We start from the raw sequence: 22,589 nt of genomic DNA on the forward strand, positions 1-22,589 counted from the left end.
TACCTGTTTCGTTAGTAATGACTACTAGAACTGTTTGCATTGCCATCTAACATTTGCGGGCGGAAACTAAGTTAAGGTCCTAATAATAGAATAATATAAGGAAAAAAGAAGTTGAATAAATAAGAAGTATAATTTTTATAAAATAATAAGTTTTCATAATAAATTCGTCTTGGCGATATAACAATTGTTCCAAAATAGAAATGCTTGAGAAGTGTAAATGGATGAAAGAAGAACTACAACGAACAGTGGAAATACGTTAAAGTGTGTAATGAAATATAATGAAGCAGTTATCGCATCATAAGAAAAGTGTAGTGGAACAGTAAAAGTATAATGAACGAAGATTGAATGAATGAGAGGTAATTTTCGTCAAATACAAACTTCACACTTCTGAGAGACTTCCGGTTTTCGCAGAAAGAGCGCATACTCCGCCTCGGATATATCGGGGCCGGATAGAGTGTCCCACATGACGTCGTCTCGTCTGAGTGATAGCGTTAACTTCTTTCGACCGCGAGTGAAGTAACTATAAACGGCGACGTGAGTTGTTCGGGCCTTACCGTAACAGGTACTCGACGTTGTGTCCGTTCGGACCGGAACTCTCGGTGATTTGACGCGCTATGGTCCGCAGCGACGCTTCGCCGAGCCAGAGCTTGTTCTTGTTGGTGGCGATGTAAATCACGACGGGGAATTGCTTGGCCCCGTCCCGGCTGTGAAACGTCACTATGGTCGTCGCATATCCTCCCAGAGCGCACTCCCGATTTTCCAAATAGGGTAACGCCGCGCTGTCCTTAATTTGAAACGCTCGTCCGTAAACCGTGCCCTGCCGAAAAAGAAGTCCGCATTGCTCGCGCGTTCCGTTTTTCGGTCATTTATGGTATCACGAGTGTTATTCTGTTATATGCTACAAGGAAAAAAAGTTTGGTTGAATTGACCAAATATCTGGTCGAATATGAACGATCCAGAAATTCCGATTGAAGTAACCTGAATTCTGCTTAAGATAACGAAATTTTTGATTGACTTAAGCAGAATTCGGGTTATTTCAATCGGAATTTCGGGATCGTTTATATTCGACCAGATACTTGGTTAATTCAACCAAATCTTTTTTTCCGTGTACATATTGCAATGTAGTTGCAATCGCAGTGCAGTTACCTCCTTGTCCTCGATTAGTGTGGCGACTCGACCAGGCTGCAAAATAAAGAGAACACAGCGACGCTGTAATGATTCATTTTATCGAATATTCGACGATACGAATAAAAAGGGAGTGGCGCGAATGGATGGGGAGCAGGATTTCAAGAGAAATTTTATCGTAAAATTATTCTCACGCGCGAAAAACAAACTTCAATTCGTACGGAGCAGCTTTTCCCGTGCGGAACAAGAAAGCAATCTGTAAGGCAGAAAATTCATGTCGCAGCGTGAAACGCACAGCGTACGAAGAATAACGTGCGACATGAGCTAAACTCTCTTTGAGGATATCAGTTACTACCGGTTTGTAACTGGCTACGATTACACATAACCTATACGCAAGTGTAAGCCAAATACGCGTTTCATAGCGGCAATTTATCACGTGGAGAAAAGGAGAGTGCAGTGGTTGAAAAAAGACGCGGTAAAGAGAGACACGATTCTTGAGCACGATGCGTACAGAGCGTCTTGGAAATCGTCGAAAACCAACGCAAGCCGGTTAAGACAATCTCTACGTGGAATTAGCGTGCGAACAAAAACGATGGTCGATCTATGCGCTTCATAGATCCATTGCAGATCTCATTTAAAAGCTATTAATTCAGATGTTCGTTCCAATCACGTTAGAACGGAGTGCGTGACTGATTTACGAGAGAAACAAGTCCATTTTATCGCATTCAAAGCTTTGTTGTATATCGCATCGCACTGCGAAGACGACTTGCGAGCGAAGTAAATGCACGATGTGTCATTTAAGTCACCTTGTAGCGTCATATTAATTAATTTCACGTGTATATCGTACATAAAAAAAAATATTATTACTAAAAAAGCGATTGCTTATTTTATTTTCTCTTTTAAGTACTTGTTATCTTCAACGAACAACATTTTCTTCAGAGAAGCTTAAAATATACTCATTAAATGTTCATGATTGAAAAAAGCTCATTTATTAGACACTTAAAAGAAGAATTTATTCTCTTAACGAATATTATGAGAGTTAATTGAAAGAATGGTCGGTTTGATTTTATATTTAAATCGAATATTTACTTTAATATTCTTAACTGAAATGCTATACTTATTAAAATTCAGAATGTGTTTTGAATAAATTTGATGCTAATCGCGAATATTTAAACTTATGAAATCCGTTTGTCTTCTACTGACAGAATTTAAAGCGTTAACAAGGATCATGAATGAGGTAGGGTTGTAGAATTTTCGCGCGCCATTCAGCTCACCTTCTCGACCGTACCGCGATGCGTTGTGTTGCCTTGCCAAAAGCGTCTTTTGTAGCCCTTGATGTAGCCGGTGATGCTTTTGCTGTATGAGAAACCGGGATACCAACAAAGAGAGCCGTATCCAAATACCCAAAGCGCGTTGTCATTGGCCATATTCGCGTTTTTGCGAGAGAAAAATTCGGCTGGTGGATGATCGATGTCTCTTTCCAAGTTTGTCTTTTGTTCTTCTTCTCTATGACCTTTGACTTATCCGCGTATGTGTGTGTGTGTCTCCTTCTTCCTCTTTCTTTCTACAGTTCTAACTAAAATTGATAAATTATTATCATAGTGTTCGTCACTCATTACGGATAACTTTATCGAAATTTGTCTTATCGAAAATTGTTTATAGTAATAGTAATAGTTAATAGTAATTTTGAGAAGCATTTTATGTAACATATGCAACGCGTAATGTCAAGAAATTTCTTAACGAAAATTCATTTATCGATTGATTCCAAGTAATAATAGATTTTGAAGGTTTCCCAAAGAATTCGCTCCATTTAAGTTATGTCATTTCGCATCGGTTAAATTGACGGAAAAATGCGTCTACACTAAGTGTAAATAGTTTTGTGCATAGTTCTTCGAGTATTATTAGTTGTTATTAGTTAAATCTTACTTTGAATAATGCCGTGTCAATTCGCCATTTATAGATCAGCGCTGCGTTTCCTCTAGATCTCTTGTGGTGAGCTCAGTTTGGTGACTCCAATTTATCAATTCGCGAAATAATTCGATGACGTTAGCCAGCGGACTCCGTAGTGTTATATATATGTCCATCTCTCCTTCCTCTTCTTCTTCTTCTTTCTTTTCTGCTTGTTTTTCAGCCGCGCTGTTTTTCACCGTTTCTGTTTTTTCAGAAAATCAAGAAGAGTGTTCACTGAGAGAAACCTCGGTATTGAATCAATAAATTTGTTTAAATGACGTCCGTTTCGAAGAAACAAATCTTTTAAAATTTGTTTTAGAATTATCTTGATCGAGCGAAATTTTTACGATTTTTTGCAAGTCTCCGAAAAAAGAGGCACGTACTCTGTCAAGATTCAACGGGAACTGCCGGTTTCCGACTGACGCACGCTTTCGTTCAGTGAACTAGACCGCCAGACGCGTCAAAGACAGAGTGAGAAAGAGAATGGAGAATATCAAGGAAGGTAGAGAAAAGTAGCAGAATACACACAGCGCGCGCGCAGTGAGGCGAATGATGAAACATATCGTTTCATTGAAGCATCGTCGTGAATTGCACGTGATATCGTGTCTGTCAGAGTGGATCGAGTAAAACATTAATTTGCAGGACAAGTATGTGTCGAAGGATCCATTTGATTCGGATATAACTTATATAAGTATATATAAATATAAAAATTGTGTATAAGTTATATAATTTATATAACTTAAAAACAATATACTTGTTTTCTTACAATGTTTTTAAATAATATACATTAAAACAAATCGGGACGAAATCTTGAAGACATGAACTCGTGAAAATCAATAGAAAAGAAAGTCTTAACAAAAACGTATGATATATACATATAATATATAAGAAAGATAAAAATAATTTATTAAAATTTGAAATTGAAATTAAAAATCGAAATTTTTAATATATATTTTAAAAATGAAAAAATTGATAATATAAATGTGTGATCTTAATATGCCTGAAAGCTAGAAAGATATTAAGCTGTAAAATGCTTTCTTAACCATCTTATTATTAAATCTAACGAATTTAAAGTTTGTTAAATTTTGCATATTTATCATGGTTCAATAAAAATGCTTCTGATGTGCCTCTGAATCATATTATTGGATCGCGAGAGATCCGTATAACTCGACTTGTTGAGTTATATTGTGACCTCAAATCTATATTATTGATACTGTATACTGATAGTGGCGACTCATAGTAGAAACTTTGGAACTAATGTTTGCGTCTTAGCTAAGACATGAACCATTTTAATCGAGATTGAAACAATCTTAGCTAAGACTCAAATCATTAAGCTATGACGGTTCTATATGTCACCGTTAAATGGCGCTAGATACTCCATTAGATACTCACGACTACCGAAACACTTTACCGTAGAAAATAAGCAAAAATGCGAGTTGTAATTATGACAAAACTGACACAATTATAATTAACTATAATATATAATTACAAACGCATTTATTGGGACTTGGTCACAAAATTTTGAAACTCACTACCTTGGAAAATATATTTTGTAAAAATTTGAATATCTGCTCGCACACATCTGCTCTGATAAAGAAACATTTTTATTCTTTTTATAAACATTTAAAACTTTTTATGAAATTATAATTTTTTTAAGATTACGATAAAACTAGTGGATTTTTACACTTGGACAATTGCCTTGCCAATATTTTGGCCATGCATCATGCCTATGAAAGCCTCGAACATATTTTCGAAACCTTTCGTGATAGTCTCCCGATAAATGAGCTTGCCCTCCCGAATCCATTGCAGATTTTGCTGGATTCCCTCCTGCCAGCGGTCCTTCCAGCGACGTACGATGAATCCTTCCATTTTTAATTCTTTAGACACTATTGCCGGTTGGAGGATCATGCACTGTGGCAAAGACGATTTTTCATAACACGAAATACTACCACAAGCTGCTACTCGACCAAATTGGTTCATTTGATACATAATCGCACTCGAGATATCCCCGCCGACCTGCAAATGCAATTGTCACTAATAGGAAAATTAATACATTATCGAAAAAATATTCTTGATCTGGCTTCCGGATGCTGCGTACTTCGTGAACTTATTTGCGACGTTTCGTGAACATTCATACCAGTTCATTTCTTCAGAAATCTCTTAGGTCGTTCCTCTACTGAAGAAGACTCTGAAAAACTGAACTGAAAAAGTGAACTGAAATGCTTACGAAGTGTTAAAAATAAATCCACGAAGAACGCAGCGCCAACCTAAAAGCAAGATCAAGCATTTCATCACGTCGCGAAAATCTGAAATATTATCAAGAACATGTTAAAGTAATAAGATCATCATTTAATATCATTTAATAAGATCGATCATTTTTTCTTTCGCAATATTTCTTTATATACGACTTCTCGTAAGTTTTGAGCTTGCGAAAACAGCTATCTAATACTGCAATCTAATAAAATTTCTGCTATCTCGATGAAATTATCTTCTGTAAGATATTATCTACTAATAATTGCTTGATAAGATTGATTAATTGCTTTCATCGTAAAACTATACAGTATTTATGAGACTATCCAGATAGCACAGAGAATTCAAAAAGAATTCAGTCGTATGTCACCAATTCTGAATTTATTTTTAGGTGCAAAAAGAATTCGTCAAAGTTCAGTTCAGTGAAAAAAATTCTTTTTACATCTAAAAATGAATTCAGAATTGGTGACATGCGATTGAATTCTTTTTGAATCCTTTTTGAATTCTCTGTGCTATCTGGGTACGCAATTGGCTGGAGTTGATCAAAATATACTATAATGTATCATTGACCTACATTGTCGAAGTAGCAATCGACGCCTTGCGGAGCAATTTTACGTAAACTCGTTACGACCGACATGGTTTTGTAATTGATAGCAAAGTCGAAGCCCAACTCGTCGGTCAGCCATTTGCACTTTTCATTGGAGCCACATATGCCGATAACTGTAAGACCCATGTTTTTTCCAATCTGACCTACATGAGAGCCAACCGCTCCAGCGGCACCGCTGATAACAAGTGTTTCGCCAGGCTTTGGTTTACATATCTCCAACAAGCCGAAGTAAGCCGTATTGCTATAAAAAGAAGCATAATTTATGCCATTGCTTCACATCCGTTTCTTTCAACGAAAAGTGGACGGAAACTCTGACTTCTGCGTTCAGCAGAGAAAACTGTGTTACAATTGTTGTAAAATTCGTGAATCTGATTGGTATATGCTCTCAGGTTCAGCCAAAATTAAGAGCATATTCCGATCAAATTCACAACAACTGCAAAACAGCTTTCTCTACTAAACACAGCCATTGATAAGTAAATGTTTGATTGTGTTATATTCAGACTTCGCTTAATCTATAAGACGATATTGCGTAATATTTTACGTTTTCTTATCTATACATTTAGTCGGTGCAGTTGTAGGGAAAGTTTAGAATTTAAGTGCAATTCAACAAAACGTCGAGTGAAGAGCGTTGTTACGTTCCACTGGTAAATTTTTGTTTAGTAGAGAAAGCTGTTTTGCAGCTGTTGTGAATTTGATCGAGGTATGCTCTTAATTTTGTTCAGCATGTACGCTGTTCTTTTTCACCATTATAAAATGATAAGCTGGTATATAAATCTAAAAGGCTTACCCCGGCATTCCCAATACGCCTAAAGCAAGAGACGGCGATAGATCGCCAATGTCCGGCAAAATATATTCATTTCTGTTCATGAAATTTTCATCCTCTTTCATATTTGGATCAATAATTGTGTGCGTTCTCCAGCCCAGATATCCAACGATTCTCTTGCCGATCGGATATTTCGGATTCTTGGATTCCACGATTTTAGCAACCTGAGCGCCGATCATCGTGATCCCAAGTGGATATTTTAGCACGTACGGTTTCATGTACGGATCCACAGAGAGGTATTCGGCTTGCACAAGATATTCTGAAGGAAAAACATATAATTTAATTAAATTCCGTGTAAATTTAATTAAATTAAACTGTGAATGTCAATGATATTTAAATGTCGCAATATTTAAATTGGAAATACTACTTATAATGTCTTTTTCCGTTTTTCTCTCTTATAGCTTTTTTACAAATAGGAAAATATATATTTTCTTAAAACTTTAAGAAAATCTGAGCCTTTCATGAAAGCAATTGTTCACTCCATTTGAAAGATAAAAGAATTTAAATTTAAGTAAATATGTTATTAGTACCCAACAAAATATTTAAATATTTACTATTTTTAGATATCTTTTCTTTCAGTGTATACCTACCTCCATTTTGCAAATCTGGTAATTCTTCTTCCACTAATTTTAAATCCGCTGGCTCCGGAGAGTTCACGAAGTGTTTGGCGACAACGTACCGCTTTGCCTTTACCATTTTACGTGGATGTGTCGAGATTTTTCGAATTAAAGTATAACCAAAACTCATAACAGTCTCATTAAATGCTAGACTATGACTGAGTGAAAAACTGATGGTTCCGTGACAGTAGCTCGCGTTACACTGCTTTAGATACACCGCTTGTGAAGGTATTTATACTCGTTCACACGTACATACACTCAAACACAAGACCGGTTTAAACCTGGAGTAATTTTATTTAAAAAAATGAGTTTATGAAAATGAGAGCGAACTACGATAGCTGTGTGAGATCTCTGTTTGATGACATAAACAAAAATTCAGCTGCGAAAATTCCTTTTCTGAGGAATTAATTCCACAATTATCGAAAATTATTTTTAAATAATTCGTTATCGATAAAAGCGTGAGTGAACTTTAGACCTCTTTTTACCTTCATCGTATATCTTTTTTGCTCTTATCTTTCGCGCATAGTATTTATTTAACATTTCATATTTTGAATTTCAAATTATTTTAAGCTCGCACTTGCACTTGTTTCGAATGTCGTCTTAAAATCAAACCAGATAAGATATTGTTTAGGTTTTTTGTGCTGCTAATAGTATACGACTTCTACTGAACACACTTTTCTAAACTATACTCACACGGAACATGTATTTATATTTCACTAAATAATTCGTTATATTTTCAGTTGACATCTATTTTATATTTTTAAATGTTCCATATAATATCTATAAGAGATCCTATATATGTCTATAAGAACTCTAGATTGTAATATATGATGAATATAATTTATCATATGTGTGTAGGTATAATATAGAGGTCCATTAGACATCTATCGTGGAAATAGATATCTAGTGGAGCTATGGATGTTATATGGACGTCTAATGAAGGTTGGTGAAGTTTCGTGTAGGAATTCGTTAACTGTCGTTAAAGTTGCGCAAGTACAATATATGCTAAAAAAAATGAGCAACGATATACAGTGCTGGTGATATTGTATCATATGTTATATTGGTGATAAGATAGTTAACGGGTTACAAAATTGCAATTACTAATCTTAGATAATTTTTTTATCGCTTAATTGTTTATCTTTTTATATTTGTATATTTTATATTTTTATATTTTATACTTTATTTAATATTATACAATAGCATTTTATAAATAACTACGTAGACGAACTATTGTATGAGATGCTGCAAATGAATTTTAATATTCCGATAATCATATTAAAAAGAGAGGAAGAATTGTTTAACAAATATACAAAAATTACCGAATAATATTTGCAATTCATGATTGACATCAGATTTAAATTAATTATATCAATGATCTGTGCAAATGCTGATCAAGTATTATAGACCAGTTATGCATCAGCATCAAAGAAAACACCTAGCAAGAAATAACTCATTGTTCGACGTCGATTTGATGGTTTCGAGATCGTTTCAACATTGTTTGATGAGTCATTTCTCGCTAGATGCTGACTAGTTGCTTTAGAAGATACGTCTAGGCAAAAACCTCTATCTTAATGATCCTTATCTTTTGTGATGTAACAGAGAAGAAAATGAAAAACAAAAGTGTCATCAGTTATCTTTATTTATTTCGTTAACTGCAATCATTATATAATATAACACTACATGTAATTGTACCATTTGTCAGAGAAAATGTCTGCCTCGGATAAAACGCGACTTGAAACATTCATTGTACACGGAAGTTCGATGGACCATATATACGTATATATATGTACATACATATACACATATATATATCATATAAACGGTTGTTTTCGCAGACGCGTAATTAAAAGTTACAAACAATCAACGTGTTCCTAAAATAATCATATAAAAATAGTAGAACATCTATCGAGCACATAATCCTTCCCGCATCTAACGATTCGTCTCAGTTTCTTATAAAATTTATCAGTGATACGCGCTATACCAGATCTAGTACGCAACTTGAACTTAATTATATACATACGTAGAGGTGAGCACTTCCTATGCAGAACGTTAAATGGAAAGACTGTCTTCTATACGATGGTCAATCTAAATCCCAGCAAGAAATAAGTATGTTGAAAGGAATTTTTACGGAAATTCAACTTGTTTTTTTTTTCGTGTGATAAGTTCCAATTTACTTGTTTCTCACAAGGACGCTACACTATTACAAAATGACGACTATATAAAGACTTAGTCCACGTTGTAAAATTACACCCATCAATGCTCCTGCTGCAACACCGTCGCAATCTAAATTGTCGTATCTAAATTATTACATCTGATTGACTTGTTATACGACTTTAAAACGGTGTCACTATACGACCACACACTTACACGATAGCGTAAAACCGGCTTAGTAACTTCCGACCATACACGTGGTGTTAGTTATAGCAACCAGCACCATGTGTCATATTAGCTACACTTTACAGCGGATTACATACAAGTTGCTGTTACTCTACATCTATTGATAAAGAGATATAGAGTAATGAACCGAAATCATTCCGTGTAAACGAGCATGCATTTTGAAAGAGTTTGAAGTTGTAACTACGGATGTTACTAAAACCGACTGATTAGAGACGTGTAAACGTAGTCACTGCCATCTCAAATTCAGAGAAAGATGTTTCTCAATTTCAAATTGCATCCTTGCGTTTATATTAATAATTTGACGTTACACAGTTCGCTGTTGGTTCTTTCAATTCAATCCGGGTTATAATCTACGTTTGACAAAGAACTGTTTTTCTTTTCTAAAAGTTAAGAATTGATCCACTGTTTCGCCGTGACGCCAGCATTGTATTAGCATTGTATGCTAATTCGATAAATGTACTTGTCGTGCATCTCATCGCGGTCAGAAAAGGATCATTGTTTTTATTTAAAAAAAGACAGGTTCTATAAAAGAGCTCGTTATAGCTCGATATGTCACATCAGACATTCCCTCGATAGTTGCTAGCGCGGTTCTACTATCAATTCTAGATAGATAATAAAAACAAATGTATGGAAAATACTACTAGTACACAGTCATTAAATAAAAACGCACAGCAGATTATCAGTCTTCTCATCAGAAGAACGTTAAATGTGTTCTTGTTTTAATCAGTGTGTCATTATATCAGTGTCTGACATTCACTCACATTTATGTCTGTTTCCTCGTTCGTTTTCATGGCAAGTAGTGTATTCCTAAGAAGAATTAACTGTTCGTAGTTAATAAATAATTCTATCGGTATAATAAAAATTACGTCTTGTTACATTAAGAATCGGTTAAAAATCAAACGTCCGAACAATTAATATGATTTATAATGGGCAGAAAAATGTTTATACGGGCGTATCACTATTTAGAAGTTATTTTGTGCACATCATATTGGTATCGTTTCGCGATTGTTTGCTCGTAACATCTCTTTGGCTGTGTTCAACAGAAAAATAGCTTGAGCTGCGTTCCGAAATTCACTGCCAATACTGAAAATCTATAGTTCATGTTATGTATACCACAGAATTTCAGCACTAGCAGTGAATTTCGGAACGCAGTCTTAGTAAACGCTTTCCGCTGCGCTGGCAGCAGCTTTGTTTAAATTGTTATAAGATTTTCTGCTGAACGTAACCAAACAGAATAAAATCTTTACTCGTTATCATTTATATCGTCTCGTTATTGAAGTTGTATGATGAGAACATTTTTTAACATCGTTCATTTATATATTATTAAATAAATTAATAATCTCTATAATGTTATATACTATATCTTCTACATATATACAACTTACGAATTTAATATAATGTTCTCTTCCTGCATTTTAGAAAGCACGATTGGAAAGTAAGGAACGTTATTCAGCAAATCGTGTGAGAAAATTAAACGGAATGAGAAGAATATAAAATAAACATCGTTTCATAACGATTTGATTGATCAATCTTAATTTTCCCCATTCGTGTCGCTTTTCCAACCATCCTTTGCATATCTGCCACGATGTTATCGGCTTCTGATCGTTTAACTCTAAGTACAGTCGGGTAAGTTTTCCTATAACAGCGAAATTCTAAGTGGAATATTATCACTTGGTAATTATCACGATGCTAAAACACGTTACATATAGCGATTAATTCGATTTAATTAATCGATAATCATTGCGCCAGATTAATTGAGTGAGTGCACTCGCGCTTTATTATCCCTAATATCGTTATCTCTTTTTCTAGTTAAAATTCGAGAAGTCGGTCTTCAGTTTGATCGACGGCGCGGATATCTTGATCTGCGGCTTCACAGGATCGACGGGTCGACTAAGTCGCTGCGCTTGCTGATGACTGGATCTCACGGCATTTTCCAATTTAGTCTTCAGCTCGCTGGACTGTGACATCAGCGTCTTGAATTCCTAAAAATATAAACAATTGTCATTCAGATAATAGTAATAACATATAATCAGTACACACATAACACACAACATGCGTGATTCGAAAGTATCTTTGAAATATAATACCTGCGGATACTTCGGTCCGATCTTATTGAGCCACTGAAAACTCTGCTGATGAAGGCTTGCTTGATACTTGGTAGCGCGCTGAAGCTCATCACCCTCCAGCAAATAATTAATTAAAATTGGCACGAGTAAAGTCAGCATTTGAATACCTAAAAATTTCAGATACATTATACTATATATCGAGTCCACGTGTAATATACACAATCGATATAGGCTGCGTTCGGGGAGACGCTATTTAGCGCTATGAGCATCCTCTGTCCTTGTTCAACTTTCAGGAACAAACAGAGCACACTCATAGCGCTAAATAGCGTCTCCCCGAACGCAGCCATAAACGATTTGATCGTTTATTAAAATGTTAGAAGAGTAAATACTAAGATCTCCATTTTCCACACACCTTGTAACAGATCTCCTGAACAGCGTGCAACATATTCTGCATTAACGTATCGTTTCACAATTATGAAATAATTGTGTGGTAAGCGATCCTCATTGATTTTGCAATAATGGTTACTTACGATTGGGGAGATCAGCGAGTCCTATGAGAGCTTCCACCGTACTAATACATTCCAGAGTAAATGTCAATTCCATCTCGTTTGCCACTTGCTTGCTCTTATCACTATATAGATATTCTACCAATCGCGGTGCGAGAGCGTGGATATACGGGGTACTTATGTTACGCTCCGGATGCAGAAATATCGTTCTTAACGTTTGCACACATTTCAGCTTCACCTATCAATACAAATTTGTCTCATTTAATTTCCCAATCAGTGATTGTAAGCAGCAATCTAAGGTTGGTCGTCCGTTGTCAACTCACCGTTATGTTCTCGGACTGAAACGCATGACGGAAATGATTGATGCATGGAAATTGCAGGTTTGGAGCACTCACTACCTCCGGCGACGCATGAAGCACGAATACCGCGATACCCAACATCATTGCCACCTCGTCCATCTTGGTTTCGTCATTTCCTGTAAGTAAAATCAACAGAGTAAATAAATCGAGTAAAATATATGTCACATCAATATGTTCAATCACTATGATATTTATATTCTAATTAGATATTTGTGTCTAAGCAGAATCTAGTATCTAATCATATTAACTGATACTTCATATTTCTCTATATCCCAATATCTTATACTGCTTCTTATGTATTCAAATCTCTGATACACGATGTTCTCTTATCTAATTTATTGTTCTTTTAATAAAAAGTAGAATCAACATACAAAAAATCATACCTGTTTTAGCCAAATCGATGATTTTAGCAAGTGCGCTTCGTAGCAATCCTGTCCACTGCTCCTGACTTCTGTGATCCTTAGCATACTTGTTAGTGGTAAGATTTTTTACGCAGTGTAACGCGGCATGGACGGGTGCTTCCGCGCCGGCTTTAGTGATGTCGTTGTCCGTACGCACTGCGGTTTCTCGTATTACACCAGTCGCCAAATACAATAACGTCGGAAGAATTGCCACTGCACCTTTAGAATATGACGAAGAAGAAAGCGTAAAATATTACATATTGGACTGCCAATTGAAATAGTGCACTACGTTAGCTTCGCATATACCTTGCGGAGAACATAATATAGGAAGAGATTCCATTATGTTGAGGGACAACGCGATCAACTTGCCGCTTTCTTCAGACGGCACATATCCCCTTTGAGACAAGATGGCAGTGGCACCGCCAGGATTCGGATTTAACGCCGGTATCTGCCGTACCAGGAGACACAAGCACACCTCTAAGACAGCGAATACTAGCGATTCGCCTGGTGTGAGCTCGCCACTTTCCTCTCCCTCTCCCAATAGATCTAACTCTAATGTTTCGTTACTTTCTTGTTGCATTGGTATGTCATCTGTTGTAAGTACGCGTAAATATAAGCACAAACGATATATATATTTTATGTCAGACATAACGTAGAAAAATTCGTAAATAAAATACCTTTAAGTTTCAGCTTCTTTTTAGTAACAAGATCTTCTTGCGCTGCCTTCATCACTTGCTTCAACACTTCCATGACTATCATTTGAATGACATAGTTTTCCCGTGTTAGAAGTAATCTTTGGAACAACAAACACACGGTCATTAATATTATGCTACAGAAAAATAAGTTGTGTACTTTTGAATATATCTACCTGTGCAGAACATTACACAATTCGATGGGTAAAGAACGGTCCGTGATGAAGACCTCACGCGCCCATGCTGAATCGAGTAAAGTGTACAAAGCATTCAAACATGTCTCTATATTCTGTGGGGATTCAGAACAGCGAGGACTGCACAAAGCTTCCATACATATGCCTATAACAATAAGCGTATTGTAAGTAATACTTGAATCAAGATCAAAGTAAAATTTTATATGATTTATATGAAAATCACATACAAGTGAATATATTATAATATATATTTATAATGTATATTTACCAAATAACAAATGGAAACGCTCAACATTTGTGTTAGTTTTGGAGGTCTCGTCATTGTTGTTATTGTTGTTATGATTGTTGTTGTTAGTAGCATTAGTTGCTTTCTCTTGGTTACTGTCTTCCATCTCGAATCCTCTCGCGTTCAGCCAGAGTGTCGCGGCGTGGAGAATCGGCGCCCACGATTCTACGTAATGAGGACGCGCGGACTCCATCGTATCTGTCGTGTAAAAGGCCCCACCATCGTGCGGCAACTGACTGGAAAATTCTAAGGAGATCCCATATAATCGCAATTTTAATTAGATTCAAAAGAGATACGTGCACTGTATAAAAATTTGAATAAAAATCTTAATATACCGGGTGGTAAAGAGAGTAATGCATGATCTCTTAACGCAGACAGCCAATGTTGACTCAAACTCAGAAGCTCTGGCTGGACGAGACTCAGCAAGCTCTCACTCTGGAACTCGAACTCCCCGAAATCCTCTTCGTTCGTTTCGTCAGTTTGATTCGCGTTACGATTAATCGTATCTTTGCTGTTCAGTGCGGATCCATCTCTTATCATAGCAACTACGTACACCTATTGATAATTACAAAACAATGAATTTAATCTTTTCTTTCTCAGATATTATAGTGTATCCGTTTTGAATGTATAACGTGATATTTTTAATATACCTCTGCCCATGCTTTTAGAATCGCCAATCTCTCTAGTGTTGACAAACTCTCGTTGTAAAGCTGCGGCCGAGTATTACCTTCCCTTAATTTCTCCAGAGAAGACACTAGCAGCTGGTGCACCCTTCGAAGATCATTTAGATCTCTAGCAACGCCACTACCGATCCACGCACTGCAAGCTTCACAGGCTGCGGCCGTTACGTGTGACGGAGTCTCCGCGGAAAATGCCGGCCTTAAAGCAGCTCCAACCTTTGTGAACATTTGGTATAATATGAAAGATATTTCAGACGACAAATCTCAGTAGATGTTAAGCGAATATAATTTACCTGTGCCTGAAACTGTTCAAGTAATAGATGCCCGGGAAATTCCGGCTCGGGAACTTTGGCGAATTTGTCGATGATTTCTTGCAGAGTTTTGAGACCTTCGAGTCGCAACGGATCGCAATCGCTCGTTGCAGCCATAAACGCCATGCGCACCAAGTCCGAGAGATGTAACACTAGAAAGTCTCCTAAATGATATAAATATTAAAAATTAATTGGAATCAACACAAAAAACAATAATGCTTGCAAATTAATCGCACCTTTCCCTTTAGATAACTGCATTTCCTTGGCCAAAGCGAGATCGAAGTGCGCTTGTTTGTTATTCACACAAGCTGCGACGATGCGCCTAACACATTGCGCCGCGAAAACTCTGGTCGGCCATCTCGGCGTGATAGACGGCCGCTGCTTGGCAGATTCGTCAGCATGGAATTCGGCCTGATCGTCGTCACCTTCTGCATCCGCAATCTCATTGTCAGCAGTACTGTCTTCCGCATTCGCGGCGTTACCTTCCTCGATCGTACTCGATTCTACACGTCAAAGCACACGTTATTGTAAAGAAAAATCTTTCTTCTACAATTCAAGGTGAGAACACAAACTACTCACCTGAAGCTATTGTGAGAACATCTTTGCATAATGATAACCATTGAGACAGATTGTCGGCCGCCAATATCTGCAGCATGCTGGTTAGAGTATCGTGAATATCTCTAATCAGCTTACTATCGGTTTCCGTGTCGAGCATGCTGAAAAGAACGCCTGGAAGGCCAGTCTCCGTAATAACGAGACCCTCTACTACGTTAGTGTCCCGGCTTTCGTTAGCTAATGTCATCGCGTGCTCGCACACTTCCTTCGCCTCGCGCTGAGCAAGCTGTCGGAGACACGATATCGCCGCCTTGCGCAAGAGTAAGTGATTGCTTGACAAAGTACGCTACAAATAAAAGAAGCAAGAAAAATAACGTCCATCCACAATAAGCATTTTCACACACAAATAGTACTCCTTATTTCTAACTTACACATAACGTAGGAACAAAGGAAGACAGATTGACGTGTCTCGGTGCGAAGAGATGTAATTGCTGAAGACAACCGGTCGCTTCCGCTTGAACAAGTGGATCCTGATGGTCCTGCATAATGGCGCACGCGCACAAGAACGATGATCGCGCCATACAGATCGTCGATGTATTACCTGAAATGTGTTGCTTGTAACTAATTCTTTTTTTTCTAAAAAAAAACTGTGGCCATCTATCCCGCAATTAGCTTATGCACAATTAATTAAATACACTCTCTACCTTGTAATTCTGGCCCTATCGTAGTGATCAATGCCGACAAGACCTTGCCGATACATTGATGCACGTCGATGTAAGAGTGAGGAACATTGAGAAGGAGAGTTAGTGCCAAGGACAACGTAGGTTCTACGTAACCCCTGAACATTGGTCCGCCGGAATCGGCTATCAAAGCCAGAGCATGAAGCGCCCAGACCTACGGGAAAACATTTTAGTTACCAGAATCAATGTGAAAGTAAGTAAATAAGCTATAAGATAACAGATGTAAAAGTAGTGTCTCACTTGTACTACGGGAGACGAGTTATCCTGCGCGAGAGCAAGCAGGATGCTGACACTGGTGTTGAGATGTTGACTAGAACCCATTCCACCGACGTATTTATGCAAACAGCCCAACGCCAACGAATGGCCAGTCCTACTGGCGACATCTCGCGCGGACTTCAAGCGATCGAAACTGGTCTGCGCCAGTTCCGCGGTGAATTTAGGATCAGAAATCACTTGCGCCATTCTGCCAACCGCTTCTCCTGCCGCCCATCGTAGAATAGGATTACCACTGACCAGTGTGCTCTGAAACATAGGGTGTTTTAATCGGTTCTAAATGAGTCGACAGCATCTTATTCAATATAATAACAATTTCTTACAATGATAAGATTCGTTGCAGATTTCTTGACGTCTTCCTGTCCGAAACCTGTCTTCGCCTCGTTGAGACCCTTCAGACCGCTCAACACAGCCGTGAACACATTCATCTGTATCGCCTCCTGCCTACCAGACTTTGTATGCTTTATACACTCACTAAAGTGATCCAGCATCTGCAGTCTATGTTTGTTCGCTACACGCGGGAAGATCTGACCAAATAACGTGACCGATAAGTCAATCACCGCTACGCCTAACGGCAATGGACCAGGTATTATTTCAATCTATAAAGAATCATAATTTATATTACAATTTTACTTAAATCGTGGAGATAACTGCGATGACGATAGAATTTACAACAGATCTTAAGCTTACATGTGGTATAGGTCTGTAGAGGCAGCACGTATTATGTTCTAATGCTCCGGATCCTGCAGCACTATTTGGTTGAAGCTGAAAGAAGTCACAGATCAATAATTATAGATCAATAACTTTAAATCATATAATAAAAGAAACGAAACTACGTTGTGTAACCTAGAAAAAGAAACATAAAATAATAAATGCAAGTAAATAAGCACTTTTCATTTATTATAAGCTTATAATAAGTCGTAGATTTTTCTAAAATGGCACAAGCAAAACATAATGTAACGAGTACTATGTGTAAAACATCAAATATTCGGTGTTTTCAAAGCAACTGTGTAAAATATAGTGAAATTAAATACTACTAATTATCAAACTATAATATAATAATAGGAAAGAAAAGTATAGAGTGCATAAAGTAAAATGTTTCTCAGTTTTATACAATATAGGTTGAAAGTAAAATTATTTCTGTAACAGAAACGAAAGGCAAACTTTACAGAACATCTTACTCACATGTTCCAAATCTGCCCTTCTGTTTGGTTCCATCTAAACATGAATAAGCACGTTAACTTGTGAGTCAAGATAAAAAAATACATTCCATAAGAGCTTACAAGAAACGTATTTTGAAACATTTAATTATCTCTTTGTTAATTATATCTAAATACAATATACAGTTAAAAGATAAAACGTGGATTGCACAAGCACGAAACAAATTACATGACAAAAAGAAAATACTCTTTACAATACGTCTGCTTTAGTCATTTGATTGTAACTTTTTCTCAATAGGGATATTAAAAGAATATTGGTTACGCGTGAAAATTGTAAAACTAAAATTATTTTTAGCTGAAAATAACTTTGATTACGAAAATGAATCTTTAATAAGAAAGTTCTTGAAAAGAGATAACTTTTAAAATTAAAAAATTAATCATTCATTCGAATGTTAAGAACGACAATGTGATGCTATTTCGTAAAAATAAAAATTATTTCGCAAAATAAAATATAGATGAATCAATGCACTTACTTGATCCTCTATCGTACGATGATCGGTCTCCTGAAGCCACGTTCCAAGAATCACGGAATCATTAGCGTGGCAAACTACGCGTAACAAAGAAGTAGTTGTGTTCCCGGGATTATCGGTGAGCGTGAATTCGGATACCAGCATCCTCAGAAGATGCGTGTAAGAACCTACATTAAAAGAGAGGAAACAGAAGAATAAATTTCAATCGTCTTAATTTACTATAACATGTCGATATTACCTTCGAACGTTTGCGGTGGTAACAACAATAATGTTTCGTACAAACGTAAACGGACCATAGCCGCGGGAGCTTTCAACTGTTGACCATAATTCTTTAAAACGGGTGACAGACTGAAAGAAACATTTATAGGAGAAAATTGTATAATTAATTCTAAGTGGAGAAGCATTAAGACATTCGTACTTCGTCAGCATCGCCAGAGCAGACTCAATCGGTGTAAGCAATCGCCGTGTAATATCGTCGTTCAAAAGCTCCGGGCAATGTAGCAAGAAACTGTACATAGCGGAAAGTGCGCCAGCACGTCCTTCCAGAGTCACCTGCCACGTGAAAGCATCGCCACGCGCTTTCTCGCTCTCGAGCTCTTTGTTTGAACGCGGGAAGCAATTTCTCCATAAGAGCAACATTCTCGGCAATAAGCCCTTGACCACCGCGGTGCCTTCATTATCGTAAATTACAACGAAATTATATACGCAGGCATATAGATATGTCATTTAATATGCAAGATATTTATACCTAAAGTCATTATCGCTCCTATTAAAAGCCATCCTGCGTGCGTGCGATTCAGAGACAAACGGCTGTTTTGGCTCGCGCTTCTGAGCAGTTCTTCCGCTGTATTGAAAATGATCTGAAAATTACGGTCTTGGTAAGTGGATCTCACGTATACATATGTGTATGTGTGTGTAAATAATCAATAAGTAAAAATAACACGTGAAAGTGTATACCTTCCCCTTGGTGTGAGGGACTCCCAGAGGCGACAAACGAACGCTTCCCAGCACAGCAGCGAGAGCGCTGCTGTAGCCAGCGATCGCTTCTGGTGAGCTACGCATATTCTCAATCCCATCAACGCAACGGTCGATCAAAGGTGTTATTTGACTCGGCACTGCCACACATATGCACCGTAAGCACCAAGAGGCAGCCAACCTAGCCGCTTGGCACGGGTGTACCAAGACAGCCATTATAGTATCGATTAAACCTGTAATAAAAATATATAATTAAACCACACATCGCGCTTATATACACGACGATGAAGATTACCTCCACATATCTGAGAACATTTACAAAAAAGCTTACAGGTTTAAATGCGCAAATACGTACTCAGAGATTGATCAGACAATAAATTCGTGGCTGTGGTACCTAATCCCAGTATCAAATTACCCATCTCTTGTAACGCGCAGACCAACAAGTGTTGATTAAACAGCGTCTCTTGATTGTAGTCTTTAGCGTTCTCAGGATTGAAATCTGCAAAGCAGTTGACATTGCATTATCGTGCTATGGAAACACGAAGTGAAATATTATAATAGCGACGACGATGTTATTACCAATGGAATCCATTTGTTTTAAAATAATATGCGCTATCTCTTTGCAGGCGGCGGCTTGAGCGCCTTCACCCAACAATTTGCCAACAGTACCGCGCAATATGAAATTCACACATTTGCGCGAATACACCGCCTCGACGTGCGAATTAGCAGCTTTTGGATTCGTAACCAAGTCTAGAACATGCGCGACTAATGCGCCGACATTCCTTTCCAGCCAGATACCTCCCAGCATTTGCACAAACACTACATAAGCCTGTCAACATTAAGGATGCATAAGTTACATCTTCAGGGCCCTTATTCTTGAAATAGTTGCGTATACGTAAGTTTTACTGAGCAGGTTTAATCATGCCATAAAATAGCTGCACAGTAAAACTTACGTATACGCAACTAGTTAGAGAATCCAGAAGCATATATTTTTGAAAAATGTATTAACATTTATAATTGCTTACGTGTGTCACTCCAACTCGCACTTCTCTATTTATGCTAGAACTTCCTTTTATTATCTCGCCTGTTCCTTTCAGAAAGCCAGCGCCACCTCTCAGAAATCCGGACGTCAAAATATTTAATATCTCCTCGAGAGATGTCTGCTTGGCACCTTTATTTTGCGCAACTACAGAAAAGAGAGAAATATATTATTTATATATTTATACATATACACACATGCAACAGGAAGCCATTTTTATGATAAACTTTTATCAAACATTTACCTGTAAGATTTTTTATCTTGGGCGACGGAAGTTGCGTCATTGCTGCTAAGGTGCCCAACAATTTAGCGACGGAACATCTCACTTCGTAATTGGAACCTTCGAATGCTCGAAAGCATAGTGTTGCCACACTTTCGATCTCGGTTGTGTATAAAAACGGAGCATGATTTAACATTTCCAACAAACACTGTAAATAGCAACTGCTGTAATTACTGAGAAAAAAGATAATGGATATTTTTTATAGCTATAAAAATACCTTAGCAGCAGCACATCTCACCGCCATTACTCTGTCGGTCAGATAATGTTTGGAAACTTTATATATCTCCTTATGCACATTGGTTATCGCTGATCCCATTCCAGCACACACCTGATTATAATATACATATGAAGTATATATTAATGATATATTTCATTTAAATGAATGCTTAGAAAATGTCAGTAAATCACTCAGCTACCTTTTCCAATGTATGCATAATTTCTATCCGTGTTTGTGATTCTGCAGAACGTAAAGACTTTATCAAAATTTGCACTGTTTCCTCATATGATCTGCCCATCATTCTTCCTAGTTTCTCATACATACATCCCACACAACAAATAGCAGCTCTAGAAAAACATAATTTATATAGCATATATGTATTACAGAATTATTTCATTATATTTTAATAAGTAAAATATTTCATTCTATTAAACTAAAAAAAATATATAAATACTTACAGTTTTGTAGGTAGAAAGCTTGGTGAATCATCTTTATTTCTCAGGATATCATTGCATTTGTTAACAGTGTCAAAAAGTAAAAATGTATCACCAACGCTGAACAAGGTAGCAAGGCATCTTGCTATGAGACGTCGTGTAGGTGGACCAGGAGCTCCTTGCATATGTCTGGTTAGTTGCTCCACAAGTTTTTGCTGGCATCCTTTAATATCACTCTGTAAATATAAAATGTATTATAATATTTTATTAAAAAAGAAATTATTTTTAGTATATATATCGTAACATAGATACGGATATATTATTTATATTCAAACATAAATTTTATAAAGTTACAAATGTCAATGTCTATCAAAACAATACCTTCTGAGCAGCAACCAAGACTTTATCCAAGAAGCGTAACCACTCAAAGATAAAAACTGGCCGTTTGGCTTCTGGGATTTGATTAAGAGCATCCTCATTGAGAGTCAGACTATGACTCAACTCCATCATTGTTTCAAATAGACACACATACACAAATTGCTTTCAAATATCAACCAAATATCTGTTTTTCTGTAATTAAATTAAAGAACTTCCATTACAATCTTGAAAATAGCATGTGATAACACAAATTTACGAAATTAGGAATTAATTATTAATGTGAATATATTAAGGTCAGACATATCTTAGGATGTCAGCCATTCTTATCATTTTATTTCCAAGTAAATACACACACATACACGATGTTAAAAGCATAATAAAGTTTCAGTGGGACATTCAAGATGTAATACACACCACAAGAAATTACGGTCCAATTGTTATCAGTAGGTGAACAGAGACATTTTTATGGCACACCGTATCCTCGCCAAAATGTCATTATTGTGCTCACTATGTGAATTGCGCAACGTGTCGCGTTCACGAGTATTTTCAAGTGCAAAACGATCGCGACATACCACGGCACTGCAACGACAACATTATACGGCGTATATTATCTATAAATACCGTACCACGAATTATTATTGCAACGGCGACAGCCGTATTCATACGGATGACAAATTCTAACACAGGTTAAGGTAGGGATGGCCGATAATCGATCGATGAATCGATGTTTAATCTTTCTCTTCT

The 22,589-nt window shown here is 37.0% G+C and overlaps 3 protein-coding genes across 6 annotated transcripts in view; all 3 read right to left on the reverse strand.

The window, feature by feature from the left end:
• The window catches only part of LOC116848454 (putative glutathione-specific gamma-glutamylcyclotransferase 2), a 6,430-nt gene extending 2,028 nt beyond the window's left edge, over positions 1 to 4,402 (reverse strand). The window contains exons 1-4 of the mRNA XM_032824564.1: positions 3,052 to 4,402; positions 2,400 to 2,701; positions 1,147 to 1,182; positions 555 to 817 (exon numbers count right to left, since the gene is read on the reverse strand). Of these exons, the coding sequence (XP_032680455.1) occupies positions 555 to 817; positions 1,147 to 1,182; positions 2,400 to 2,552 (452 nt within the window). The 5' untranslated portion in view covers positions 2,553 to 2,701; positions 3,052 to 4,402. The remainder of the gene's footprint in view (positions 1 to 554; positions 818 to 1,146; positions 1,183 to 2,399; positions 2,702 to 3,051) is intronic.
• A 256-nt stretch (positions 4,403 to 4,658) lies between these two features.
• Positions 4,659 to 7,600, reverse strand: LOC116848453 (prostaglandin reductase 1-like). The gene is made up of 4 exons (XM_032824563.1): positions 7,346 to 7,600; positions 6,720 to 7,014; positions 5,900 to 6,173; positions 4,659 to 5,091 (listed from the first exon to the last, which is right to left on the reverse strand). Exons 1-4 carry the CDS (start codon positions 7,500 to 7,502, stop codon positions 4,756 to 4,758), a joined length of 1,062 nt encoding a protein of 353 aa, XP_032680454.1. The 5' UTR covers positions 7,503 to 7,600; the 3' UTR covers positions 4,659 to 4,755.
• A 1,393-nt stretch (positions 7,601 to 8,993) lies between these two features.
• LOC116848452 (HEAT repeat-containing protein 5B) lies at positions 8,994 to 22,551 on the reverse strand. 4 transcript variants are annotated; one of them, XM_032824560.1, is made up of 35 exons: positions 22,260 to 22,551; positions 21,849 to 22,037; positions 21,492 to 21,703; positions 21,233 to 21,380; positions 21,034 to 21,144; positions 20,781 to 20,964; positions 20,523 to 20,683; positions 20,077 to 20,326; positions 19,853 to 19,996; positions 19,480 to 19,730; positions 19,271 to 19,382; positions 18,941 to 19,193; positions 18,761 to 18,870; positions 18,526 to 18,689; positions 18,018 to 18,050; positions 17,523 to 17,597; positions 17,156 to 17,431; positions 16,800 to 17,081; positions 16,524 to 16,713; positions 16,251 to 16,420; positions 15,844 to 16,165; positions 15,501 to 15,767; positions 15,247 to 15,428; positions 14,924 to 15,169; positions 14,609 to 14,828; positions 14,256 to 14,519; positions 13,970 to 14,132; positions 13,779 to 13,894; positions 13,408 to 13,653; positions 13,084 to 13,320; positions 12,665 to 12,816; positions 12,366 to 12,579; positions 12,248 to 12,262; positions 11,857 to 12,002; positions 11,575 to 11,751 (listed from the first exon to the last, which is right to left on the reverse strand). In XM_032824560.1, exons 2-35 carry the CDS (start codon positions 21,975 to 21,977, stop codon positions 11,575 to 11,577), a joined length of 6,222 nt encoding a protein of 2,073 aa, XP_032680451.1. In that variant the 5' UTR covers positions 21,978 to 22,037; positions 22,260 to 22,551. The 4 variants fall into 4 exon arrangements, with proteins under 4 accessions (XP_032680450.1, XP_032680451.1, XP_032680448.1 ...); XM_032824557.1 differs by having other exon boundaries at positions 13,408 to 13,692; positions 22,260 to 22,550; XM_032824559.1 differs by lacking the exon at positions 18,018 to 18,050 and having other exon boundaries at positions 8,994 to 11,751; positions 13,408 to 13,692; positions 22,260 to 22,550.
• Positions 22,552 to 22,589: the final 38 nt, after the last annotated feature.

Source organism: Odontomachus brunneus, unplaced genomic scaffold (assembly GCF_010583005.1).
Source record: "Odontomachus brunneus isolate Ranch 3 - 2012 unplaced genomic scaffold, Obru_v1 Obru_scaffold_096, whole genome shotgun sequence".
Taxonomy (NCBI): domain Eukaryota; kingdom Metazoa; phylum Arthropoda; class Insecta; order Hymenoptera; family Formicidae; genus Odontomachus; species Odontomachus brunneus.

Bases quoted from the DNA above. Each gene is read 5' to 3' on its own strand.
- LOC116848453 (XM_032824563.1), bottom strand. From the start codon at position 7,502: ATGAGTTTTGGTTATACTTTAATTCGAAAAATCTCGACACATCCACGT. The intron at 6,174-6,719 runs GTAAGCCTTTTA...TTCTTTTTATAG, and splicing joins GGCGTATTGGGAATGCCGGG to CAATACGGCTTACTTCGGCT. The intron at 5,092-5,899 runs GTAGGTCAATGA...TTGCATTTGCAG, and splicing joins TCGATTGCTACTTCGACAAT to GTCGGCGGGGATATCTCGAG.
- LOC116848452 (XM_032824557.1), bottom strand. From the start codon at position 21,977: ATGATGGAGTTGAGTCATAGTCTGACTCTCAATGAGGATGCTCTTAAT. The intron at 13,693-13,778 runs GTATTTTATTTA...TACTTACAACAG, and splicing joins AAAGAAGCTGAAACTTAAAG to ATGACATACCAATGCAACAA. The intron at 11,752-11,856 runs GTATTATATTTC...TTATATTTTTAG, and splicing joins TCGGACCGAAGTATCCGCAG to GAATTCAAGACGCTGATGTC.